We start from the raw sequence: 26594 nt of genomic DNA, 5'->3' as shown, positions 1-26594 counted from the left end.
CTCACAAAACATGGAAGATGTCGCACCAAAATGAAAAGAAAGCTAATTCAGCAGCACATTTTACCTTTTGAGGGTTTTAGTATTGTTTTGTTAATTTTTATTTATTTATTACTTAAAAACAGTGTACAATTAACTGATAAAATATAAATATTATTTTATATATATTTTTTTCTTATTTTGTTCCCTTATTTCATTTTTTTTTTTTTTTTTTCCAGAATGTGACCTGGACTTATTCTTGACAGGTTTTGTGAGCTTCACTATTACAGAAAAATTGAGCTGTGAAAATACACACATTTATGCCAAATATTCAGATTTATATTTACATGCAAATATTCAAAATATTTAAGGACTCATTAGAAAGTAAAAGGAAAAAAAAGACTAGGCCAGTGTTCTTTGGTTCGATGTTTGTCTTGCAATCTGAAAGCATAAACTTGAATCTTTCAGGATGTCTCCTAGAATCTGATTTTCTTCCCTTCTCTTGCTCTTTGCCACCACTTCTTTTCTTCCTCCTCCATTGCCAACTTCTTGAAGGCTACATTTCCTTCAAGCTTTTCGAATCCTTCTTTCCTCTGTTTTTCTCTTCATCTTGTCAGCTCTGGGCCGCCTGCTGAAGAGGAGTGATCTCTGGCATGCTGAGGCTCCGTCCCTTCCTGGTACGCATGGCGGTTGTCACCTGTTCGACTGCTTCCTCGTCTTCATCAGACCATGTGTTTTCCTCTTGCAGGTTGTTGCGGGAACCACCGAAGCTTCCCTTCCCGCGGTTCAGGGTGGGGAACTTGGATCGAAACGTGACGAAGGAGAGGCTCTTGCTGCGCTGTTTTTCCCAACGGTTCACCCGATTCTGAAGCTCTGTGTCTCCCTGAAGCTCATCCAGGCAGTTTCTTAGGACGCCCTGGAACAGTTTGGGGACGTCGGGCACCTCCGGCTCAAACTCTGACACTAGCTTCCTGAACCTTTCAAACAAATATCAAACTCTTAGAGATATTGCATGATTCACCTCTGTCACTATAAGTCTTATTGGGCGATACCTACCAGGGTTACGTAAAACTAAACCAGCATAAAACATTTTTGTTACTTGAAATACAATATATATATATAAATATATATAATTTTTATTAAGTTTTAGGTTTTTCAGTACCCCAAGTAAAACTAAATGAAAATAAGAAATGTTTTCTTGGCAACTAGCTTAAGCTTAAATAAAACAAGATTTAGTAATATTTTATTTAAGTTAATATGTTTAATGTGTTAACAAATCTTAAAATAAAAAAGGAAATCATAAAAACCTAATTTAAACTATTAATACAAATTATAATATTATCTCAGTGATACCCACCTGACGATGAGCGGGCCGCACAGTTGAGGTGGGATCTGTGCGCAGAGGTCCTGCAGATCCAGCACGTCTCCTGGTGTGAGCTCGTAGGGGACGTGTGGCTGAGGGCCGGCCAGCCAGCTGTAGTCTGCAGAGGAAGAGTTGCAGCGTCTGCGAGTCTCTGCTGCCTTCTCTAGCTGGATTCGCTCGGTCCTTTTCACCATGGCACCCAGCTCCAGCATCAAAGTGTTGGACACCAGCTCCTCTGAAGTGCGCTGGCCGGGAACCTTCGGCTCGAGGGAAAACACTACTGACCAGGGAAACATCTGTGAGAGCAACAACCATTCAAATCTGAGTTATAACCTTCAGATTTTAACAGTGAGCACTGTTTACAAGTGATTGCCAGATCAGCAGATTTTATTTTGACTTATCTGTCTATCTGTCTGTCTGTCTGTCTTCCCATCTATGTATCTGTTGCCTGTATTTCTTTCAATCTATATGTGTATATATACATATACTAATTTTAAACGTGAATTTTCTAATATGATAATGTAATATTTAATTATTCTAAATTATTCTATAATTTTAGATAATTAATAAGTTATTATAATTATAATATCATAATTCAATTTAACTATTACTATTGTTGTCATAGATTAATAATTATTATAATTTCTTGTATATGTTTTTATTATAATTATCATTTGGAAAACAGAATTTTTACCTTTTTGATCCCTCAGATTATTAATGTTTTATATAGACATATTTAGCATTTATCTGACTGCTTGGTCCACATTTAAAGGCCTCTTTCACTGCTAAATAGTATTGTATATAATACTAATATACAGTTTGAATCCCGTATAGTAATGTACTATAAAGCAAATACTGCTCTATTCTCTTTGCACCCTTGTACTCGTGCGTGGATAATTATCAAAATTGTTAATTTCATATAGTCAACCGGATAATTATCCAGTGCAAATTATCTCAGGGTGCAAATATCTACATTGTGTTACTAGTATTATTTGGAATTATAACGTATGGATGTTCAACTAAAGTTGAGTGCAGGAGCAGAACACAAAGCAACAAAAATAGGGGAACCAATGTAAAAAGCCACACTCTAATATTATAGCAGCTGAATTTTAATTTGCAAATTAATATACTGAAGTTGCAAAAAAGGATATTACCTTTCAGATAATGTGAGTTTTATTCCTGTTTTAATGTGAAATGTCTTCAAATTGGACCCGAGGATGTAAATGTAGATCCAAAATATTAAAATCCAGGGTTTGGTTTCCAATCTAAGCACTCCAGAGGAGACAGCTCTCCTTTGTGCTGTTTCAGACACTGTAAATGTGTGTATGTAATCCTATATAAATACGCAAGCTGGTATGTGTTGCGATCTCCTGCTCATCCGCAGGAGCTGATTGCACAATATCTCCTCGTGCAGAACATGTGTGCACAGAATTAATGCACTGAATTTTTTTAATTAAATTAATTAATGCACTGAAATTGTATTTATTGCATCATGTTCATTTTAGACTATTATTAAGGAATTTCTAATTAATTAATTTGTGGCACTTTTGGAGAGTAACAAGCAACTTTTAAGTTTCATGCAAAATGATGCAATGAAAGTGAGGTGAATAATTTATGACTATTAGATATATTAAAGAAAAAGTTCACCCAAAATATAAATTAACTGAAAATTCACTCACCCTCAGGCTATCCAAGATGTAAATGAGTTGTTTCTTCATCTGAAGAGATTTGGTGAAATTCAGCATTACATCACTTGCTCACAAATGGATCCTCTGCAGTGAATGGGTGCCGTCAGAATGAGAGTCCAAACAGCTGAGAAAAACATCACAAGTAATCCACACCACTCCAGTCCTTCAATTAACATCTTGTGAAGCAAAATGCTGTGTGTTTGTGATAAACAAATCCATCATTAAGATTATTTAACTTTAAACAGACACTTCTTGCCAAAATAACAGTCCACACTCCATAATAAGGCTTCCTTAAGTGAAAAAGTCCATCCCCTCTTCTCTCAATCAAAATTCACCATCATATTTGCTTAGAACTGTTTTAGGCGGTTTTCATTGCAAACAGTGCTTGATGGATTATTGTGATGTTTTTACCAGATGTTCGGACGGTACCCATTCACTGCACAGGATCCATTAGTGAGCAAGTGATGTAACGCTAAATTTCTATGAATCCGATTTGGTAAAGAAACAAACTCATTTACATCTTGGATGGCCTGAAGATGAGTAGATTTTCAGCAAATGCTCATTTTTGTCTGAACTATTCCTTTAAGTTCTGCTAGACACCAACAGGTGGTAACATCAGTTACTCACAGGTGCTTAAGGAATTGTGTAACCCCTTACACAGGCTGCCTTAATCATTGTGTATCTGTACCAGGCTGTCTGTGTCTGATCGGCCCGAAAGAGGGAGAGAGAACAGAACTGTAGGTGCTGTGATGGTTTCCGCACCACTCAGCACTTCAGAGGTTTAATCTGCATATGCGTGATCATGGATTACAAAGCACTCCTACACGTTCCTCAGAAACAAGGGCTGTGGCGATGGACATAATCTGATTATGTGCTGTTTATGCTGGTGTAGACCAGTGAGAGTGACCAGTATGTTACATAATACATGTCTGATGAACAAGTAAGTGCATCTTGTTTCTCTAACTAATTTCCGCATGAAATTACCATTAAATACAATACTAAAGTAGCCATAAATATCCATAAAAAAAATCATATCACAATAAATCATAAATGGTACATTTGTATGTTTTTGACTAAATATCTCTGATCTCTGTATTTACGCTGAAACTAAACCCATATTAAATTTAGGGTTCCCACTCCTTATAGGCCTAAGATAAGCGGACGGCTTGCTTATAGCGGCCCATAGAAACAGCGCTAATGAGGCGTCTACGTATTTGGGCGATTGTGTTGTTGTTTTTATTTTTGTGATTGAGGAGGGTTTATATAATTGGTTTTAAATTTGAGATTTTTTTTTTCTGTATCTTATTGAAAACATATTTAATTTGAATAATTCAGTGCTTGCCAAGCAAGTTACTTCCTTTTTTTTTTTTTTACTTTTTGGTACTGTTCGTCAACTCTGTTACGGACAAATTAGCCAATGTGTAGAAATAACAATAAATCATAACAGGAAAAATCCTTCTTGTTTCATTAGACAAACAGTCCTTACATTCCATCATTTGGAACTGAGATAATATTTCACCTATGCATACCTTAAAAACAAAAAATAAATATCCATGTCTTCACGGAATCGTCAACTTGGAGCAAATATTTTTCATCTGATAATTTTTTATATACAATATCCATTTTAAAAAAAGAATTGTTGTTGAAATATTATGAGGGTGCAAAAATAAATCATGTGTATTAGATTTTAAATAAAATTTTTTTTTTTTTTTTTGTGATAGTTCATAAACAGAGTTGACCGTTTAAGTAACAGAATTGTAAAGTAACAGAATTCAATTCTGTTACTGCATTGTGAGCATTGTTACTCTACCTTGGTAAGAGAGTTTGACGGTAACAGAATTGACAATTTTCTTTATTTTTTTGCCAAAAACTCCTAGCATACTTGCTAGCATAAATGCTAAGAGCACATGGCACTACTGAAATCATGATTAAAAGATTTTAAACAACACAAAGTGTGATCAATGAAAAAAAATCTGTTTTCCTTTTGATATTGCGGTAACCAATTTGACACTTTATTAAATAACTCTTGGTGTAAGAACTTTTTAGTTTAAAATATTTTCTTATTGAGAGCACATAGTCTTTTCAGTGCTTCAGATCTTAACAGTGAGGGAAAGTGACATCATTTCCTATATCTTACATTGCTGTGGGAGGTAATTCCACTAATTTAAAGGCAAAGTATGGTACGGTAACAGAGTTGACGCAAGATTTACGGACACGCATAAGAAATTTTATAAGAAATAAGAAATATATATATATATATATATATATATATATATATATATATATATATATATTTATATATATATATATATAAATATATATATGAAATGTTGTAGAATTAGGTAAATCACTCTTTAGGGTTTTTACAAATAAAATGAATAAAATATTACAAAAAAGTACAATAAAATATTTTGATTACACAATGGTACATGATGGAAAAAATGCACTGACTAATTCGGACAACAAGAAATCATGATTTTCAGTTATTTAAGACACTTTTTGCAAAAACTATTATATTGTTATGGACTGTAGCATCTTGTAATTCATAACAACGAGTATGAAAATATTTAAAAATATAACCATTTGAAAAAATAACGACTTCGGACACCAAATGTACCTGCAATTATAGAGTATTATACAGTATATCTATGTTCTTGTCGCTGACTACACTTCAAGGCCCCGCCTCTTTATGAACGTCACGCACCCACGCGCACGCCTCTCGTCAAATCAAGCTCGGCGGGACACGAGATACAGCGACCGCGTGCGCTCAGTTTTGACTGTTAAAAATAACGACAATCTGTAAACGACCAGACGCCTCACATGTAACAGAGCGGATCCACTTTATTAACAGCCACGTAAACGGGGTTCAAGACGTCAGCGTCGCTGTGTTTTAAAAAGATCAACACATCAGAAGTCCCGGTAAGTTAAGTGATGCCACATTGTTTGATTTCGCTGTAAGTTCGCATTTCGTTTTATCAGACAGTGTTTAGCTCTGAGTTTGTAATTCTCAATAAATCAACTATTTTATCGCACTGCTGAAAGTCTTCAGGTTTTAGTTTGCTCAAAGCCCGTCAGCAGAGTTACCAATGCTACTATGGCGAATGTGTAGCTCATGAATATTAAGTCTAGTCTTTTTCGCAGCCTTCATTCAAGAAGCTTAATTGATATTCATGAGCTAGGACTTCGACATAGTAGGATTCATAAATTCGCTGAGGTTTATTTTCGTAAATATACTGTGGATGCTGTAAACGTAAGGCGAGCCTGTTGTTGAAGGTGTATAATCATCTCGGCAGCCAACACGGTTATTAACCGAGCCTAGCGTCAGCTGTGTTTGAAAACACCGTCTTTGATGCTTTGTAATGGAAATAAGGGTGCATGGAGAGATCTGACCAGGATCTTCACAGTTCACAGATTCATGGGCCGGATTTTCCTCATTCCTCTCTTTTGGCAATCCAGTTCTCACTGTCAGTGACTGAATGAGAAGAGAAACTACACACAAGAGACTGCGGGTTAATGTAAATAGAAACTTTCACTATGTGTGTGTGTGTGTGTGTGCCTGTGGGACTGTCCAGACAGGAAATTATGTAAGTTCATTTCAAAGAATAGGTCACCCGAAAATGAAAATGTCTTTATTTACCTCATTTGTTGAACAAACAGACTAAACGTATGTATGTAGTTTGTGTGTGTGTTTGTATGATATATATCCAGTTGTAATGAAAGTGAATTAGACCCGTCAAGCTGTAAAATTACCCAAAAAATAAATAAATAAAATCACCAAGTATGATAAAATTGGTGCATGATCCAAATCTTCTGACATCTCATGAAAGTACTGTTCACAAAACAGACCAAAATAACTCATTATGCACAAAAAAAAAAAGAAATGTGCCTTTACTCAACTTCGCGTGTTCATTCTGTGAATGAATTGTTCTTTTGAGTCTAATAATTTCATTGAATTTATTGATCTGTTACACAAAAGGCGGTTTGAATGATTCATTCATGAATCAGACTAATCTGGTTTTTGAGTTTAACTGCAGTCCCTGTCCTTTGTAATTCAGTGGATGAAAACAACCAGTACAATTGTCAGTGTTTTTTTTTGTTACTTGCCATACAGGTTTGGAAGAGTAAACCATAACAGAATCTTCTGTTTTTAGTTGAACTTGAGGTGTTTTGGCAGCAAAAGTCCCTTAAGAGTGTTTCTATGAAACATTCTGACACAAACACCCTCACCATTGCTGTGATTTTCCTTTATATTAAAATGTGGACACAAGGATTAATTATCCTTTTTGTCATTAGTGAATGTTAAAAGTATGTGAACTGATATTTCTGGTCTCAAACAAGTACAGACAGCTGAGAGTGTCTTCCCTGAGGCAGAACACCAGGTCCTCGTGAACAACTTTTTAAGATCTTTCTATCCCTCTTCTGTCTCAGCACTGGAAGATGAGCAGCCGAGCTTTCTGAAGCATTAGTCTGTAAGCACCTGCGGCGATGAGCTGGGCCGGAGACGACTGGACCGTGGGTCTGACGGGTCACGTCCTACAGAAGGTTCAGCAGCTTCAGGCTCAGAATGAGAAACTGAACAAGGAAAAGCAGCAGAGGCACCTGCAGCTGGACAACTCGGAAGCAGCTCTGCACAAACAGAAGCAGAAGGTGAGTTATGGCGGTTTAATTGATGTACATGAGCATTTTAACCTTGTAAAGCCTGACATATAAAAAAAAAATCAGTTTTTTTTTTTTTTTTAATGAGTCAGTTTATTGAACCTTTTTTGAGCATGTTGTTTGATACATCAGGGCTTCATGATTTATATATTATATATATATATATATATATATATATATATATATATACACATACTGAGAATATGGAGCTTGATAAATAAAATAAAATAAAACATTTTGCCCAAACTGAGCAAAAATATGCAATTCAGTTCAGTTACCAGAAAGTAAGAAGAAATTCTAATGTAAATCAATGATATATTTCTAACAGTAATTCTGTATCTCCCAAAAATGTTTATTAGTGAGATGCTATTTAAATTCATAGTTGCATGATTAAAGTTGTGCAGTTTTTTTTTTTTGTTTAACTTTTTATTGATGCTGTTCATTCAAAGAACTATTTGAATAAGCTGCATCAGGTCGTGCAAAGTAGCTGGGTGGGGAAGGATATTTCCAGTTCAGTAATATAAGCCTTTTAGCAATTATCAAGCAGAAGGCAAGCACATTTGATTTTGAGGGTGACAAGGAAACATTTGTGGGGCTAAGTCCAAATAATGCTACTATGGGGCATGGTTCAATATCTGAAAGAAAAACTTCAGAAATTGACTTAAAAAAAAATGTTTGCCCAGTGAGAGGTCAGTGCTAGGCAAAGTCAAAACATAAGATAAAGAGTAGCTGGAGTTTGTTGACACCGATCACAAGATGGATCAAAACCAGGGTTGATTTTCGACAATTTGGCCTTTGTCCAATACACTGTGCAACAAAAAAACTCACAAATATAAAAAAAATTTTCCTCAAAAGCCTAATGGATCATATTTGATACTTGCATTTAAACATGATTTTTCTAAAAAAAAAAATGAATAATCAAGTAAAGTTGTTTCAGTCCAGTGTTCATTTTGAAATCTTACTGAAAATATAAAATGTGTTTTTGTTTACTTTATAAAAATTAACATGAACCACGACATGAAGGTGCATGTTTTTATGATTATACTAAAATGCCTTTTGCTTGCTAAAAACATATGAACTATCGATCAAACAACAGAAGGCCTGTGATTGATTGTGTGCAGCAGATTTCTGAGTAGAGTTTTTATGATATTGATAATTTAGAGGCTTTAGCAATTCATGTATGATACAGAAGATTTTTTTATAGTGTTAACAGAGGTACTCTAGCAATGCAGAAAAGCTGCCTGCAAGGACACCAAATGGAAAGTTGGCTAAGAGTTCCAGCACAGCTGTAGCACAAGCAATGCGGGATGTGTTATGTAGCATCTTCCTCTCTGTCAGTATGAGGAGGTGCGTGTGGAGCTGGCCGCGGTTCAGAGGGAGCTGGGAGGAGTGCGTGAAGCAGTGCAGGTGGAGGTGCGGGCCAGAGAGCGTCTGTCTCACGACCTGCAGGTCAAAACAGGTCAAGTGAACTCGCTGGAGGGACAACTCGAATCTGCCAAAAAGCTGACACAAAACCTCACACAGGAGATTAAACGGTGAGACACACACACACACACACACAAATCATCCTGTCTGTTTACAAACCAAACTGAACCAAATCATATGACAATGATTAGCAGTTGAAATGTCATTTTATTCTTGCATTGATCCTTGCATCACTACTGTATTTATTTGTCTATGTTTGAAAATGAGAGTGTTCAAATTGTTGAACTAATGTTTTATAACCCCTAATTGTTTGCGGACCCCATATCAAAGTAAAATATAACTCGGCTAATTTATGTTGCATAGCCAAAGGTGTTTGGTTTGCCTCATCACCCCCTCTCATTAAAAATGAATGACCATTGGTTGCTTTGTTGCTGCATGTCACTGTTTATATGAATGTCCATTAAAGAAATGCTTCACCTGAAAATGAAAAGTATCCCTTTAAAGTGGAAATTTCCTGTATTTTTTACTAAGTTTCTGGTTATTGCTGTTTTCTAAAGAGAGATCATTTCAATACATTTGTTATTTAAAAAAAAATGTTTTCTTTAATTGCAATGAGGCTGAAATAAAAAAAATTAGATGAAAACATAAAACATAACAAACTTAAGAAATATAAGAAATAATTAAACAAAAATTAGAAATGTTGTCTTAAACTAAATGAAATAAAATGTTTAATTTGAAGTACCAAAAGTGAAATAAATAAAAAAAAGAAAGAAAATCTAGTAAAGATGGCAAAAGCACATCACAAAGTTGCTGAACCTAAAATTTGTTAAAAATAGAACTGAAAATAAAAAAAAGCTAATTCAAAATATTAATAAATACGATAATGCTATACACATAATACCCAAATAACCCTGGTGTAGCACTCGTGATGGGTCAGGCCTAAGACGCTAGAGTGATTTCTGTACTACTAGTAGCACCAAACTGAATTTAAAATTTGTTTTTAAGAGTCCTTTTTGCACTGTTGTCTATATCGTCCCATAACAAGCTCCATCTCTTTTTCTTTCTCTGCATGTAGGCTTGAGGCGGAGCTGGAAAAGCTGCAGAAGGGAAATGGCTCTGGGGAATCCATGTTGTTTTCCACACCTTGTTGGAACATGAGCTCTCCCTGGGACAACAACGGTAGCACCCCTCACACTCAGTGCATTTGTTTTTCACTTTTCTGTCTCAAGCTCTACTTCAAAGATTGCAAAATGTATCCCGTGATTAAGTAGGGGAAGGAGTGTTTTATCTTTCTGAAGGTCCCTAAGGACTGATTGCGTGGTACACAATGTGTGATGGCATTTTTTTCTCCCTGATTTTAGCTTTTGTATGATGCATCTAGAAAGACCTATTCGTCTTTATTCTTTTGCTGTTGTTTTAACCTATCTATCTCTGTAGGTGGTTTCAGAGCAGAGAGTGAAAGCAAAACACAGCATGCCAGAGTAAGTCACGTATACATTTAAGAGCAACCTCGTAATAAGAAATGTTGTTTATAAGTATACTTCCAGACTCATTTCACTGTGTTCGGTCTGTTGTATCAGCAGCTGCAGTTTGGAGACGTCCCCAAGCCCTCAGTGGGTGGGGATTCCTCCCCGTTTCCACAGCAACCTCATAAATCCCCACCCCTTCGGCGCAACATCCGCCAATCGGAACCGTCCACCCCCTGCTCTGTGTTTCCATGGGAACGTAAGGATTTGTGGTCCACTCCCAAAGGACGACCAGCTTCCTCGGTTTCATCCAGTGATGACGTAATCAAGAACAGTGACTCAGGGATGGAGGAAGCCTTGAGGAAAGAGAAAGATGGTGAGCTTCTCCACACACTATTGGGGTTTCAGAAGTTTTGCTCTGAAAAGCTGAATTTAAATCAGTTTTACAGGCATCGAGGAGTAAAACAAAACAAGGAATCTTTTTGCAACCAGCCCAGACAATGCTCTTTATTTCTTAAATACTGAACTACAGTTTGAGTTACATCTCTCTTCCATCTCACATTTGCTTGTCTGCTCTGTAATAATCATAAATGAAAGCAGTCCGAAGTCACTATTAACAATGTGTTGGCATGGCTGCCAATGAAATTAACCTCATCAGTGGCATGAGCAGATTTGGTTAGTATTTGCATGTTTAAGGCGGTAGGAGATTTTTACAGCAGTCGTAGCTTCAGACTGTGCTGGAAATAAATAGGTTGCATACCTACGTTTGCCATAAGAATGTGTCTGTTTAAGGTTAAGGTAGTTTAAGGAAATAAAGTGTAGTTTTATTTATTTTGTGCAGCTCTGTTTGCCCATTAACCAATGGAGAGTATCGTGTTTATTCATTGAATGTCAGGTGGATTTACATAAGCATCCTGATTATTAGTGAGTGACGTAGTCAGGTTTCCAATAATATCCTAGTACAGGAGGCGCAAAAGTAACCCATCTACAGAATCTAATCCAAATAGAATTGTATGTTTTCTGTGGCATTTAAAAGCAGGGATCTATAATAGAAGTATTGCTAATAATTAGTAAAAGCACATAAACTACTGTTCAAATGTTTTGGGGCAGTAAGATATATATATATATATATATATATATATATATATATATATATATATATATATATATATATATATATATATATATATATATATATATATATATATATGATACACACAGATACTATTATATTAGTTATTTTTAAATTTATTATTATTATTAAGCAAGGATTATTTATTTATTTATTTAGCTTTTCATAAACAGGAAAACATTAATAATCACAATATGTTCAATTAAAAGTGTCAGAAACAAAACCTCACCACTGCCCTCATACGTAGATGTTATAAATACAAGTCATACAGATTGTACTCCAAAAAAAAAAAAAAAAAAAACTACATGAGTATGTGACTTTGTAAATACATGAATATATAAACATAAGAGAAAAAATAAAAAGCAAAAATGTATATATAAAATTACTTTGATAATGTATACAAATAATATATACCATATATATCATACCTGTATATACTCTTATATTTAAAGAAACTGTATATACCTACATAATTATACATATATGTGCATTACATACATTTACATAGTAAGATTTATTTGAAAGATGTTTCCCAAGGATTCATTATTTGATCAAAAACGCAATAAAATGCATAACTTTTATGAAATATTATTGCAATCTATTCACTGTAGAAAAAGGTTGTGCTGCTTAACATTTAGAGTTTTTCTTTGATGATTAAAAATGTAAAAAGAACAGCATTCATTACTGTTTACTGTTACTTTTGAATGAAATGCATATTTGCTTATAAAAAAAATCGTAGTATATAATATATATATTTCTACCTTTTTCACTCTAAATCTGTGTTATCAAGCATCAAAACATCATTATATACAGTGAATAAGATTTATATTTCTTTAGTACTTTTGCAAATTCAATTCAGTTGAAAAGTAAACAGTCAACATTCAGCGTCGTTTGTCTTATCTTCCAGTATTTATGTAGATGGGCTGATAAATAGCATAACTTCGTGTAAATGCTAATATTGGCTGATTTCTGGTATTGACCTTTGATGCAGTGTAAAATGAATAAAATGAGAGGAGGGAATTGTACACACTGACACATGCTGGTATTATCTGTTGCCAGAATGGTTTAGAATGGTTTAGTGAGAGAGTGGGTGTGTATGTTGAGCAAGAGAGATCAGTATTACACTGTGTGTATGTGGAATGAATGTTCTTTGTTTTGCCTCTTTGTGCTGGTGAGTCATCAGTGAGGTCATCAGGGTTGGTCATCTCCACAGACAGCTCTCTGCAGCTCTTCAACACACTCTCACTGATTCTTCCCAATAAACACTTCCCTTCCAATGGCCTCTGGATCCAGAATGTAAACTTTTCTGGAATGTAAATTCCTCAAGAGAGGCTGTAATAAACTGTCACTGTGGCAGGTGGTTCAGAAGGGTTTTAAAGGGGTCGTATCCAACACTTTTGAAACTTTTCATGACTTAAATATTCTAAGTTAGCCAAGGTTTTCACTGAAAGTTATTGTTTACCTGACTATTTCATGCATCTCTGTGATCCTAAGATTTAAACAGGCTGTTTTTGCTACAAAAAGAAAAGGATGCTAAAGTACATTTCACATGAAGACAATGAAGCATAACAATTTTTAGGGAATATTTTAACAAAAAAACATTGTAAGGAATGAGAATTTGTGGGAAAATAAATGCTGAATTGTCCTGAAAATAATGAATATATTTTAATAATTTTTTTAAATTTTGTATATTACTCTTTTAATTCAAAATACATCAAACACTTATTTCAAAAAAGCAAAAAATATCAGTCAGAATGATAACATAAATAATTTAGTGACCGTCTGTCTCTCTCAGAGCTGCGTGTGCGTGTGTCAGATCTACAGCGGGAGGCACAGCTGGAGTCGGAGCGCTTGAGGGACATGGAGTCTCGCCTGGCTCAGGCTAACAGAGAGATCAGCACCAAAGAACAGAGCCTGACACGCACGCAGGACCAGCTGACCCGTGCACAGACCCGCATCACACAAGAGACTGACCGGGTCATTAATTAATCATTAATTTTTGTTCACAATCACTGTCTGTACTGTGTATTGAATGTTTATAAAATGTCGGTGTGTGTCTGTAGGCCCAAGCTTCTGAGCAGAAAGTGAAGCACCTTCAGGAGGAACTGAAGTGTCAAAGGCAGAATGCTGAAACCACCCGCTGCAACGCAGAGCAGCGCAGGAAAGACATGGAGAGAGAACATCAGAGGGTGAGACGGAGAAACATGGACACGATTGTGATTCATTGTTTCCTGCACTGCCCTGCTGCTAAATACACAGCCTCATCACTCTTTTATTTTTAGCTTCGAGTTGCAAGGTTCCTGTCTTGGAATTGATTTTGTTTTCTTAAAAATAGCTCTTTTCACAATGTATGTTATTTCACTGCAGATGTACAGAAAATTGTGCCTTAAAGTCCCACAGTGACTGGAGATGGTTGTGATTTGTGTTGTTGTAGGAGCTGTTGGAGCTGCAGAGAGAGAGACAGGCTCTGGAGAGACAACATCAGCAGGAGAGCAACAGACTCAACCAGGAGATCCAGCAGGCCAGAACGCTTCACAACACGCTGCAGGCCCAGCACGACAAGGTACCAGGGCTGAAGAGTAACTAGATGTAGCCACCCTGCTGAATTAACTAGAATAGTGTAGGCGTTGTCTTCATGTAAATAGTGTAGCTTTGTATTGAGTTTAAGTTATTTAGAAGTTATGCTATTGCTATTACTTTGTGTTTGCCCTGGTAATAAAAAAATACAGTAAAGCAAAAATAAAATTTAATTTAGGGGGTGGGTCACATATATATGTAGGCATTGATTTATTTGGTAGGAAATACATAAAAAGATAGATGTTATTTCTACAATTCAGATCCACCTTTTAACAACTTGGTAGGGCTTTATCAATCACCCCGTGAATACCCTTGTAACTGCTTAGCAACACACTAACAACCACTTAAAGGGATAGTTCACCCGAAAATGACCTCATGATTTACTCACCCTCAAGCCATCCTAGGTGTATATGACTTTCTTCTTTCAGCTTTATAATGGCAGTGAATAGGGTCAAGATTTTGAAGTCCAAAAAAAAAGTGTCATTTTTTTCCTGTGGGAGTAGGTTTTGGTTTTTGAGAATCAGAATGTGATTTTTTTTTATTGTCATTTTCTTTCATTTGGGGAGTTTGTTTTTGTGTAATAGGATTTTGTTTTATGAAGTCCAACCTGCTCAGACACTCATTCAAAATGGAGGACAAAAAACTAACCCCCCAATGAAAAACGTTATATTCTATAGACAGTACTCGCTTGGAAGAGTGTGTGCAAAAGTCTTAGGCACGTTAGTATTTTCACCCCAAAAAAGGGTTTTCAAAAGCCAGTTATTTATATCGAATTTGCTGCATCATACACACAAACAAAGTAGTGTCAGAAGAAAAATATCTTCAATTTACTATTTTCCAAACATTCATTTTGCCATTAATTTTAATAATAATCTAGTGAGATTTTTGAATGCACAGGAGCAGTCTGATCACAACAGCTTGTGCATGCTCCACAAGGGAGATCTTGATCTCAACCATCATCGAATCTGTCTGTGAGTACATGAAGGGTTTTAAACAGATGAAACTAGAGACAAACTAAATCTTATTATTTGTTATCTGTATGTATTTTTTTTTTTAAAATTGGAATGGTTCAATATCCGTGGTAATACAGATGAATGAAACTGTAACCGTATACTGTGATAAAAGCATTAGCAATTAATCGCAACATAAAAATTTGATATCGGCATATCACTACATAGGATATAAGTGTGGCAATCTGTTTTATCTTTCCACAGGTTGAAACACTGATCTTTCAAGAAATCTTCTGATGTTAATTCATATTTATTTCATGCTGTAGTCAGTAGTAAAGAAAAACGGTTCATGTGCGCCCCATGCAAAATGTATTGTTTGCATTTTGTGATTAAACTGACAGGCTTAGAAATCTGAGACAGTGTTTACCTTACATGGATTTATTTGTGGTCGGCCCGTCATGATACCAAAACTGACAGCCACAAATAGATTTTCCAAAATGCTTTGACTTTGTTGAATAAACATGAGCACTGTACGTTTAAAAAAAAATACTGCGGGGGTGTTTTTATAACACTGTATTTCTTAAGGAAACCGACTCTTCAGAAAATGTTCAACATCAATTTTATTTCATCTTGCATGTAATGCCTGATTAATTTGGTGGAGCAGAGCGCTGCTTTGTGTACAGCCGTTACCCAGGAAACCTCTATTTCTCCCACTCTAAAAGCGCCTCCTGATGCCAAAGAATGAAATTGCGCATAGTGCTGTTTCTCTCCATACGATCAATAAAAATGTTGTACTAGTTTAAAAAAAATATTGTACTAGTGCATGTATCTTTAAACCCCCCTCATCCAAGCACCAATATTATTGTGTTTTCAGTATTCTGTTGTTAAATCTCTTCCATTTTTTTCTGACTGTAAAATAATAGCCCAAGCCCATTCTTGATTAGAAAAATCTGACTTTGCGTTTACAGAACATGCGTCTAATTAATGTCACATGCCATGTATGCATACCCTAGTGTACGCAGTATACTTTGGCCTCTAGAAACCACATAGCACTGCTCTGGTAACCAATTAGAACACGTAGGATAATGTAATGCTGAGTGTTTAGACAAGCACCACTTGTCTCTGCTCGCTTCTCCTGTTTCCTTAAATAGCTTTGGTCCAATCAGCTAATTTTTGTTTGTAATTTGCAGAAACTAGATGTTTCCAGAAATCTAACCTCTACTCTTTATTAAACTGTAGCTTCTGTCCTTTTCCTCTGTCTCTCTTTATTCTCTCTGGCTCTTGTTCTTTGTCTCATGGGAGCTCCAGTATGGGTGTCCTCTGGTCTATGCACTAATGTCACCCCTCTCTCTCTCTTTCTCTCACTCTCCCACTGCTCATGTTTTCTCACACAGTGCTATTCCTTTTTTTCTCTTTCTGTTTTTCCTCCTCAGAGGACACTAGAGCGAAGGTCAGTGTTGTAATCTCAGTGTGATGTATGTTTGAAATGCATAGCATGGTTTTTCAGAAATGCTTATATTCTCCAGAGACATGAGTACAGGAAGAAGATATGGATATGACCCAGGGGTTTGGTGTGTGTGTGTGTGTGTGTTTGTAGTAAAATATCACTCTCAACCCATACAGTTCACTCATATTTCATCAAGATAAAACAAGTCTTGTTTGAGCCCTGTTTTGCTGATAAGATACTGCGTGTTAAAAAAAGAGACGCGTGATGCAAGCATGTCTGTAAATACAGAGATCAGTAATGGTGTTTCTATGCTGATGGGACACAAAACTGATACCATGACCTGAATTGAGGTCATGGAATGTGCTGTTTTGAAATTCTGATAGTTACAGATTGTATTACTCTACTTACGGCCATTCTTGGATGTTTTTTTTTTTTTTTTTAATAATAACACATTCTCTCTATTTGTATAGAGAGAAATAAAAACAAAGTGAGCATAAACATCTCAAATGTGTGCTTTGCATGAATGTCTAATTTACATGAATAGGCCTTTGGATTCAGTTCTGTAAATTTGCATGGTTTGTACAACATCTGGTTAAACTGCAAGGCACATGAAAGGGACATTTTACATACCATAAAAAAATCTCATCATTTGTTTGACACGTTCCCATAACATTGGTTTATGTGGCATCCTGCATGAAAATGAGTGACACGTACCTAGTCTGCCACAAACACAGCATGGTGAAGGTCCGTGCTCTTTCTCTTGGCACACACTCTAATCCTTCTGCTGACTGTTTGTCTTTCTCTCAGGTGTGTTTGCAGAAGCAGAGTTTGGAGGGAGATCTAGAGGATGTGAGAGGAAAATTGAAGAACACAGAGTCTGATCTAAAAGAGAGTCAGAAGAGAGAGACACAGTCTGAGGCCAAACTCACGGTACAACAACATACATATCACACTGATCTGACAAACTCAGTCAACACAAGTTTAGCTGGACTACTATTCAGAAGTTTGAAGTCAGTGAGATTTTTTTTTTTTTTAAGAAAGTAGTACTTGTATTATGCAGCACGGATGCATTCATTTGATTCCTTGTCACAGTAAAGACATTTGTAATGTTACAAAAGGTTTCTGTTTTTAAACAGATGCAGTTCTTTTGAACCTGTTCACTTTTTGCTTTAAAATTTATAATGGTTTGAAGTTAAAAAAAAAAAAAAAAAAATTATATATAAAGAAAATCTTTGTGTAATAATATTTCAAAATAGTACTGTGTTTTTAATTATGTAAATGCAGCCTTGGTGAGCATAACATATTTCATTAAATAACACTTACTTTTTACTGTAAAATGTAAAAACATTTAATTTCATAATGAACCATTTCTCTTTCTGACAAGGGAATTTGAAATTGGGTGACTTTGGTTATTTTTCAGCAATTTTGTGTGCTTAGAAATTGTGATATTGTTTCTAAGTAAGAACTTAGAAATTGTGTGCTAATTTTTAAGGTCGAGTAAGTAGATACATTTATTAAGAATGATGGGACAGAGATGCACTGACTTTTCACCCATCTGACACGCTATTTAAACAGTCCATACCTCGCCATTTTTTCTTTCACATTCATCAAAATATAATACAAGTGTGTTAGGTTACCTCACCAAGGGTGACAACAAATGCTGTTCAGTAACAACAACACAAAGTCCAGTTCGAGTTGCCCGTCACAATGTCTGGTAGATAAGGCAGGGCTGTCTTCAGTTATGACAGGGTGTTTTTTTGCCAATTCCTCCCCTGTCATAAAACAAATTGATCAGAGAGAGATCCTGTCAAAAAAGAGAGACAAACTAGACAGCATAGACCAGACAGCATACATAGATGTTTAAATGGAGTCATTTTGACTACTAAATTAATAGTGATATACAGATTTTGGTATTACTACAATACATAAATAACTTCTTTATTTCCTCTTTGGGAATGTCCCCAAAAGTAAATTACAAAATTGAAAACGGTTGTACTGATTAATATTTTTGTGGAAACCATGATGATTTTTTTTTTTCAGTATTACTTGATGTACGTTCAAAAGAACAGCACTTATGTGACACAAAAACCTTTATAATAATGTAAAAAAAAAAATTACTCTTGCTTTTGATTAATGTGTCCTTGCTGGAGAAATTTACTAATTTCTTTAAAAAAGGAATCTTACTGGCCGCAGGCATTTGAACTGTAGTGCATAGCTAGATTAGAAACACAAGCACGTACTGGTCAGAGAGACCCAGTCAAAGAGACACACACACATACAGATGGATCTCCCAGTGCAACAATGCCGTTACTGACTCAGCTGAATGCAGTCTCAGATACAGCACCATTATCTCCTTATGACTTCTGTTTCACGCTGGGGCTTGGGTTTAAGCGCTTTATTTTTAGACAGTATGTGCACAATATGAGAGTCATGTATTATAACCACCAAAAGCTTTTATTATGTTTAAAAGCATTGTGATGTTATATGCAGATCAGGATTACAGTTAGATAACCTCTTTGTCCACTTGAATGCTTTCATTTTGTGTATTTAGGTGTGTCTTTTTCCAGCATGCCTCACCCTAAACACTTTGAGGATTATGGTTGCTTTACCTTTCACTATTAAAATTCTGTTCGCTGTAACAACAGTTGTATAATGTAGTTTTATGGCTGTTCAAATGTGATACGTGTCTCTAATCATTAATCTCATTTGACAAGCCTGTTGTTCTTTGTTCTGTATGCACACTTCTCATCTTCTCCTGTAGGAGGCGCTGAGGGATTGTGAGAGTCTCACTGTGTCTCTGGGTCAGATGAAGAAACAGGAGAAAGCTCTACAGGAAGAAGTAAAGCGTTTGACTGAAGAGCTTGCCGAGGCCCTCAGGCTCATTAAAGAACTACAGGGTGAGTCGGGAAGGAATCTGCTCCACACAGAGAACTGCCTTTCTGTGTTTTGGACCCGCCCTGTTACACACATCCCTTGTGTTTGCCTCCCTCTTCAGACTAAACCTTGACAGTACACCTTCAAAAATCACTGTGCATTACAAAAAGTTTGTGATGGGTTAGACAAGCCAGTCAAAGCAGTGGCCCCCAAATCCTCCCAACCTTTATTATTTTCATTATTTATGGTTTATAAGACCATACATTTTAGAAACCTGAATAAGATAATGTGACATTAGTTGAATACTTTATTACTGCTGTTCTTGAGTGTCATAATATTAAACTATTACTCTGACTTTAAGTAACAAATGCCCGAGCTTTTAATAATATTAATATTAAGTGATAATTTATATGACATGAAATGTATATAAAACTTAGTTTTTGACAAATAATTGCCAATATTTACCATATTATTTGCTCATTTTTAAATTTTCTTGATTCTTCTTTTTCCCTGTAGCTCAACTGGCTGCTCCTCCTCCAGCTGTGGCCGCTCCTCACTTCAGCTCTGCAGGAGACGGCTTCTCTCCCTCCGTTTCCCTTCATCATGACCACTCTCCTCCATACAGCAACTCCTCTCAGAGAAAGAAAGCCCCTAAAGCAGGACGAACAAGAGAAGAGGAGAGAATGAAGTACCCCTCCGGCAGAGAGCCAGGAGAGGGCATCGACTCAGAGCACATTGGAAAATTTGAGTCTGAGGAATCACAGAAATTTAAAGGAAGAGGAATCCGAACACAACCAAGTGATTCTCTGAGTGAGACTGATGTAGAGAACTCAGTGACAGAACAAGACACGGGTATTGAAGATGTGGACACAGACTCGTTCACGTCTGAGTCAACCAGCGGCACAATGCCTAAAAATGAATCGGCCATCTCTTGCAGCCTACAGATAGATGACACATCAGGCAAAACAGAAAAACGGGACTCTGCACCTCTAAAAGATCTGAAGAAGGAGAACGCAGAACTTCGTGATGAACTTAGAGATGTGAAATATGAGCTTCAGAAGCGACTTGAAGACCTCGAAACCCAGAGAAAAGCTGAAACCGAGGCTAGGACCAAACTGAAACAGTTGAGCCGGAAACACTCGACACAGACAGAGCAGCAACGTGCCAAAGCTCTTGAACTCAAAGACAGCGTGACAAAACTGGAAGCCCAGCTGGAGCAAGAGAAGAAAGAGAGCACAAAACTCAGAGAAACTCTTGATGCGCTAGAAAGAGAAGCTGAGAAGAAGCTAGAAGAGCGAGAGCAAGACCAGGAAGAAGGTACCCAGCTGAAGAACGTCTTGGCTGAAATGGAGCAAAAGGAGACTTGCATGGAGGAAGAAATGACAAGAATGAAAAAGGAGTTGCAAGACCTTCAGCTCAAGCTTGCACAGGAACGGGAGGAAAGAGAGCGGGAGAGAGAAGAGGAAAAGAAACGGATCACAAAAGAGGAATTGGAAGGACTAAAGATTGCACAGCTTCAAGAAGAGCTGGACAATCTTCGAAAGTTTAGAAGTTTGGAAGAGAAGATATCAAAAGACAATCTTCCCCTCACATATTTACAACTAGAACACCATCCAAACACCGATAAGAATCCTGCTGTTACAGAAAACAAAGACTTGGTTTCTTCTCATGACAGTCAAGAGTCCATCTGTGATTCTGTGAACCTTCAGAACACAATGGTCTGCAATGAAACCAGAACAATGGAGCTGATTATGGATCTTGGAGCACAAACTAAACCAACAGACGACAAGACCTCTGCTGTAGATATAGGCAGGACTCAAGCATTGAGCAAAGTTGCCTCAGATTTGGACAGCACTACCGTTTTAGTTTTAGAGCTGGAGCGCCTGAGGGCAGCACGAGACCGAGAGTCAGAGAAGGCGAAACTAGCTCAAGGGAAGCTGGAGGACCTACAGAAGCAAGTGACCACTCAGACCAAGAACCTTACCCAAGCTTTTGAAAGTCAGAGCAAGCACATTGAGAACCTGCTGAAAGAGTTGCACGATAAAGACTGCGCCTTCAAGAAGCAGAGCAAAGAATTGCAAAAATGTCAAGAGAAAATCTGTCTTCTTGAAGAAGAAGAAAAACACACTAGGATGACCATTGCCCCCAATGAGGTCTCTACGCCTCCTGAACTGTCTTCAGAGATCTCCAGAGAACTAAGCTGTGATTCGGTCTTCAGCAATACAAGCTTAAGTGACCATGAAATGTTCAGTGATGATACACAACCGGTTCTGAAGGAAAAGTTCTCACTGCCTACTGTACAGCTTCCTGTTAGTCAAAACATTGACCAAACCAACACTAGTAAGATATCTGATAATCTACAAGTGACTGAAGCTTCCAAGCCTCATGAACATTGTGGAAATGCTCCGAATTCTAGTGCTGATTCAGAAGCACCCAGACTTTCTGTGGTAACTGATGAGAACATGAGTTCTCTATTGCAAAATGAACAGTTGGATGTTCTTAACTTCCAAAATTACATTCCAGAACCTTCCACAGGTGATATCAAAGAGCTAGAACGAGTAACAGAGGAATTACAGGATGCTCAGCTTGAGCTGAATGTGTTGAAGATTCAGAATTCAGAGCTTGCTCTACAGGGAGATGTGATGAAGGAAGAGCTTCTGACTGTTAAACAAGAGAACGAAGAGTTGAAATTGAAACACTTGGCTGAAGACACTTGTGCTAAACAAGATGGTGGCTTACTTTTAGTGAACACTGAAAATGAAGAATTGTCAAGCACAAAGGAAGGGTTACAAAGTGGCTCTCCATTAGGACAGGAGGAGTTGATTGTTCTTCATGCAAACTCCAAAGCAGAGGTTCAGTCTCTTCAGGAGCAGGTACGTTTTATTAAGATGGAAATGTTTTGTTGGCAAGAATTGGAAATCTCTGAGTTTTCTAAATGCATCTTGATGTTATTGGGAACATGCATGTTTCAATTGTTTTTTTGTTGTTGTTTTTTTTTTTTTATACCTCAATCTTAAATTGACAGGATTCTCTCTTATATGCCAAAACATATCCAGACCCTTTTTTAAATATTTTGATTGCAAGTTCACATTCAGATATACTTTCATTCAGTCAACAACCAATGGATAGAACCAAGCCCCACCCCTAATTTTTTCTTTTTCAATAATCCGTTTCACTCTGATGTACAAGACAATATAGAAGAAAAGTCCCTAACAAGGGTGCAATGTGACAAAGCAGAAAGTGATAAATCCCTTCCATGTTAATCTGTGATCTTGTCCTAATTAGCTACGAACACAAGACATTTTTTTCTTCTTTTTTTTTCTCCCACAATGAAATCTCATTATTCTAAAATCGCATGACTATATATTAAACTAAAAGTATGACTTGAATAGCAGATGAAGTACTGTCATATCACAGCATGTCATAGTCCAGTAATGCTCCACTACTGTTATTGCACATTTAACAAACACTTAACCCTCAGTGTTAATCCCAGGATTACCTAATTGGGAAAACTTTTTTTTTTTTTTTTTTTTTTTTTTTTTTTAATTCCTATTCACTGTGTCCTCCAGATCCAGGCATTACAAGAGCAAATCCAGCACCTCTCTGAGCAGAACAAGACACAAGCTGAAGAACTAGAACTCTGGAAGCTCTCAGAAGAAACCGTGGGCAACAACTCGCCCTCCATCGTGCTAAAAGAGTTCGAGCTGTTCCTCCCCTGCAGTCCCAGAAAGCTGCAAACACAGTCCCAAATGGCAAGGTAACATCCTTTGAATGGCATTTGTTGAAGATAAATATGTGATAAGCAACATACTAATGTAAACAGTGTTTGTTGATAATAATTTTAAAGGCAGTTTGAGGTACTTAACGTGAATTATGGGTATGTTAGTCCTGAGATGAGGAAGGTAAACACAGGTTCAGTGAATGAGCGATGTTTATGTAGGACCTTTAATGCAAGACCCTTCAGTCTGTGCTCTGTCTGCTGTAGAACCAAGATGCACCAGTGCACTGTCAAAGATGTGACAAATCGATCCGGATTAGCCACCACGAATGAGCAAACCAACTTGAGGGAGCATGTGCCACCTGAAACTCAAACGACACACAATGTGAGAGAATCTCAAGGACCTGATAAGGTGAATAACATGCATGTCGTTATTTACATATGGAAAAACTTTGAACTGTTGAAAGTGTGGAAGTGTTCTTTTTAAGGATACTTTTCCACGAATGAAAATTATGATCGTTCACTTTCCCTCATGTCACTACAAACTTGTATATTTTCTTTATTTTTATTTTTATTATGGATTGCATTTTTTTTATTCAATGAGTGTGATTGGGGAAAGTGACAACAAAAGTGCATTAACTCCTCATTCATTTTTATTGTATAGAAAATGACTGCATGAACGTTCTGCTGATCTCTTGTAAATATAGACTGAATAAAGATATAGTCTAGGGCAAACTAAATCCATAAGAGCTCTCTGTGGTTTTCAGACAAACAAAATATATGATTGATGGTTTAACGTGCAAATTAAGAAATTAAGCCATAAATATTAGTATTGATGTCACAATATTATGAAATGAAATTAACTCCGCCCCCCACATTATGCAGGACTAATATAGTCATACGCATTTGAAATTTGGTAAATGACAGATCTTTCTTTTTGTCTGCAATAAAATGCCATTAATATGATCACAGACCTATTCATTTTATTGTTTTCAGGATCTTATGACTGGAAATGAGAATGTACTGATCAAAGAACATGCTCAACACAAATGTGAAAGCAGCTCTGTTAACAACAAAAGTCCTCCTGTCTGTGTCTCAGATATAATGAGTAGTAACCCTAAAGTCAAGCCGTCACCTCCACAGACCAAACCAGCAGATTACAGTAATTCAGATTCTCAGACGGTTGCCTCAGTGTCTCCTGAGGATCAGACCAAAGCAGCAGGTGCTAGTGCGAACAGCCAGGAAGATGCCTTAATCAGTGTTTCCACCTCAACCAAATATCAGACCGAGGTAATCAACTTAAATCCAATCACAGAGTCCTATGGGACTGCAGACTCCCAGAATCCTGGTGTGTTATGCCCTGGGCATAATGAGCTTGAAACCATGGAAACTGTTGATTCGGATAAACTCAGACATTGTCATGGAGAAACAACAGTTAAACAGAACAAACATGCGGAAAAGCCAATCAAGAATGAATCTACTCTGTGTAAATTGGTAGAGGTCAGCAAGCTCAGAACAGAGGTGAAGAGTGTATCCACTCAGACAGAGGAGAGCCGAGAGCTAATTTTGGGGGACAAACAGCCACCCGTCCACACCTGCACCCAAACAGATGGAGAACAGCTGGAGATGGTAGAAGATAAAGGCCATAAACACCCTGCAGACTCGCCGCCCCTCTCTCCGACCCCACAGTCTGTTACAAACCAACTGCTGTTATCCAGCGTGTTCCCCATGAATAACCCAGCTCACCTTGCTGAACGCATCCGGCAAAACCGCAGCCGCATGTCTGCCGCTTACGACGAGACCGAATATGAACCGTATGGCCTGCCAGAGGTTGTCATGAAAGGTTAGACAATATATTAAAAACCAAACATTCTTCAAAATTAAAACTTGCTATAAATTTACTCCCCTTCTGGCCATCCAAGATGAGTTTGTAAATTTAGCTGGAAACAACAGTTTGAAGTTAAATATACCTTAATGTTGGATTTATTTCTTATAAACGCAGATTTTTACTTTTTACTAGAGTCATGTGGATTACTTTTTTCAGCTGTTTGGACTCTCATTCTGACGGCACCCATTCACTGCAGATGATCCACAGCTGATGAAGTGATGTAATGTTAAATTTCTCCAAAATCAAATCTGTTAACTCCTGTACATCATGGATGGCCTGAGGGCGAGTCAATTTCCAGCTAATTTTCTTTTATGCGAGAACTATTCCTTTAATGGTGTTTTTATCTCCTGGGATTTGCTGATATTCCCAGCGGGCCGGCGTGTCCATACGTCCTGCGTAGGGGGCTTCTGGGAACTGATGCAGTGCCCCTCCCACGCAGAGAAGCCACGCCCCAGGAGGAAGATGATGACATCGAGCCGTAGTACTCATACACACCTGATACTTCCCGTAGGTACTGACTCTGCATGCTTAGCAACACACGTTTGTAATGCATCTAGTCATTTTCACTAGTTATTCTAATATGACCCACATTTCAGAGCAGCATCTTCTGTGTATGTTCTCAGGTCTCCATTCTGAAGGAATTTCACTCTTTAATCATAATGTACATATCAATGGTGTCTTCTGCTCACCATGACGATCGACAGAATCTGAGTGCTGCCTGTGGTATGTGATGTAGAAGACGTTGAAGTTTTGTGATCTCTTTTTTTCCTGATCGTCAGCTGACAGACAATGCCTTATTATGCATATTGATGTCGTATAGTTTTGACTGTTGGAGCCGTTTATAAATAAGCTCCGAAATACCAATGTAGTATATTTTTGTTTGCGTAGAGGTGATGTTAGGCCCTGTTTTAAGAGACTTGAATTTTGTGAATAGCCTTATTTATTGACAGACACGTCTTGAAGACTTGCCTTTGTGCACTACTGTGAGAGAGAGAGAGAGAGTGTGTGCGTGTGTGTGTGTGGTATGACTCAGATCAACCTGAGCCTGTTTCCGATCCTTGTATGGCGATTCACTGTCAGGCTGTTTCTTTTTCTCTCTGTCATCTAACAGCTTTATAATGCACAGTGGAGTATTTATATCCTTTTCCGTTGGTAATGAAGCATTTGAGAAGCTTGGATACATTTTTGATTAGATTAATCTATTTATCTGATTCACTGTCATCTGTGTATTTGTGTACATTTGTTTGAATGTGTTTCTTGTAAATGTCAAATAGTTTGTAGGATTTTCAGTTTGGAATGTTTACATTAAACAAATGAAATCCAAAAGTCCATGTGTTTTTTTTTTTTTTTGTGTTTGTGTTTTTGGACTGTAGAAGTCTATACCAGCTAAATTTGGAGTTTACTTCATAACAATTTGAAGATATTTCATATTAA

The 26594-nt window shown here is 37.0% G+C and overlaps 2 protein-coding genes across 5 annotated transcripts; one reads left to right on the top strand and one right to left on the bottom strand.

Moving 5' to 3' along the window:
• Positions 1-454: 454 nt before the first annotated feature.
• Positions 455-2626, bottom strand: LOC109062109 (protein RD3-like). Its single transcript, XM_042738021.1, has 3 exons — positions 2494-2626; positions 1334-1635; positions 455-953 (listed from the first exon to the last, which is right to left on the bottom strand). The coding sequence occupies exons 2-3, from the start codon at positions 1633-1635 to the stop codon at positions 590-592; spliced, it is 666 nt and encodes a 221-aa protein (XP_042593955.1). The 5' UTR covers positions 2494-2626; the 3' UTR covers positions 455-589.
• A 3108-nt stretch (positions 2627-5734) lies between these two features.
• On the top strand, positions 5735-26486 carry si:dkeyp-115e12.6 (centromere protein F). 4 transcript variants are annotated; one of them, XM_019081238.2, is made up of 17 exons: positions 5735-5946; positions 7456-7674; positions 9022-9218; positions 10184-10287; positions 10546-10589; positions 10692-10950; positions 13502-13683; positions 13770-13895; positions 14141-14269; positions 17488-17610; positions 19442-19577; positions 20071-22427; positions 23124-23311; positions 23540-23684; positions 24269-25115; positions 25512-25671; positions 25784-26486. In XM_019081238.2, the coding sequence occupies exons 2-16, from the start codon at positions 7513-7515 to the stop codon at positions 25640-25642; spliced, it is 5130 nt and encodes a 1709-aa protein (XP_018936783.2). In that variant the 5' UTR covers positions 5735-5946; positions 7456-7512; the 3' UTR covers positions 25643-25671; positions 25784-26486. The 4 variants fall into 4 exon arrangements, with proteins under 4 accessions (XP_018936783.2, XP_042593952.1, XP_018936784.2 ...); XM_042738018.1 differs by having other exon boundaries at positions 10686-10950; positions 25512-25667; XM_019081239.2 differs by having other exon boundaries at positions 10686-10950.
• Positions 26487-26594: the final 108 nt, after the last annotated feature.

This window comes from Cyprinus carpio, chromosome B14 (genome assembly GCF_018340385.1).
Source record: "Cyprinus carpio isolate SPL01 chromosome B14, ASM1834038v1, whole genome shotgun sequence".
Lineage (NCBI taxonomy): Eukaryota > Metazoa > Chordata > Actinopteri > Cypriniformes > Cyprinidae > Cyprinus > Cyprinus carpio.
The sequence above is the reverse complement of the archived record's forward strand: the minus strand, read 5'-3'. Positions and strand labels throughout refer to the sequence as shown.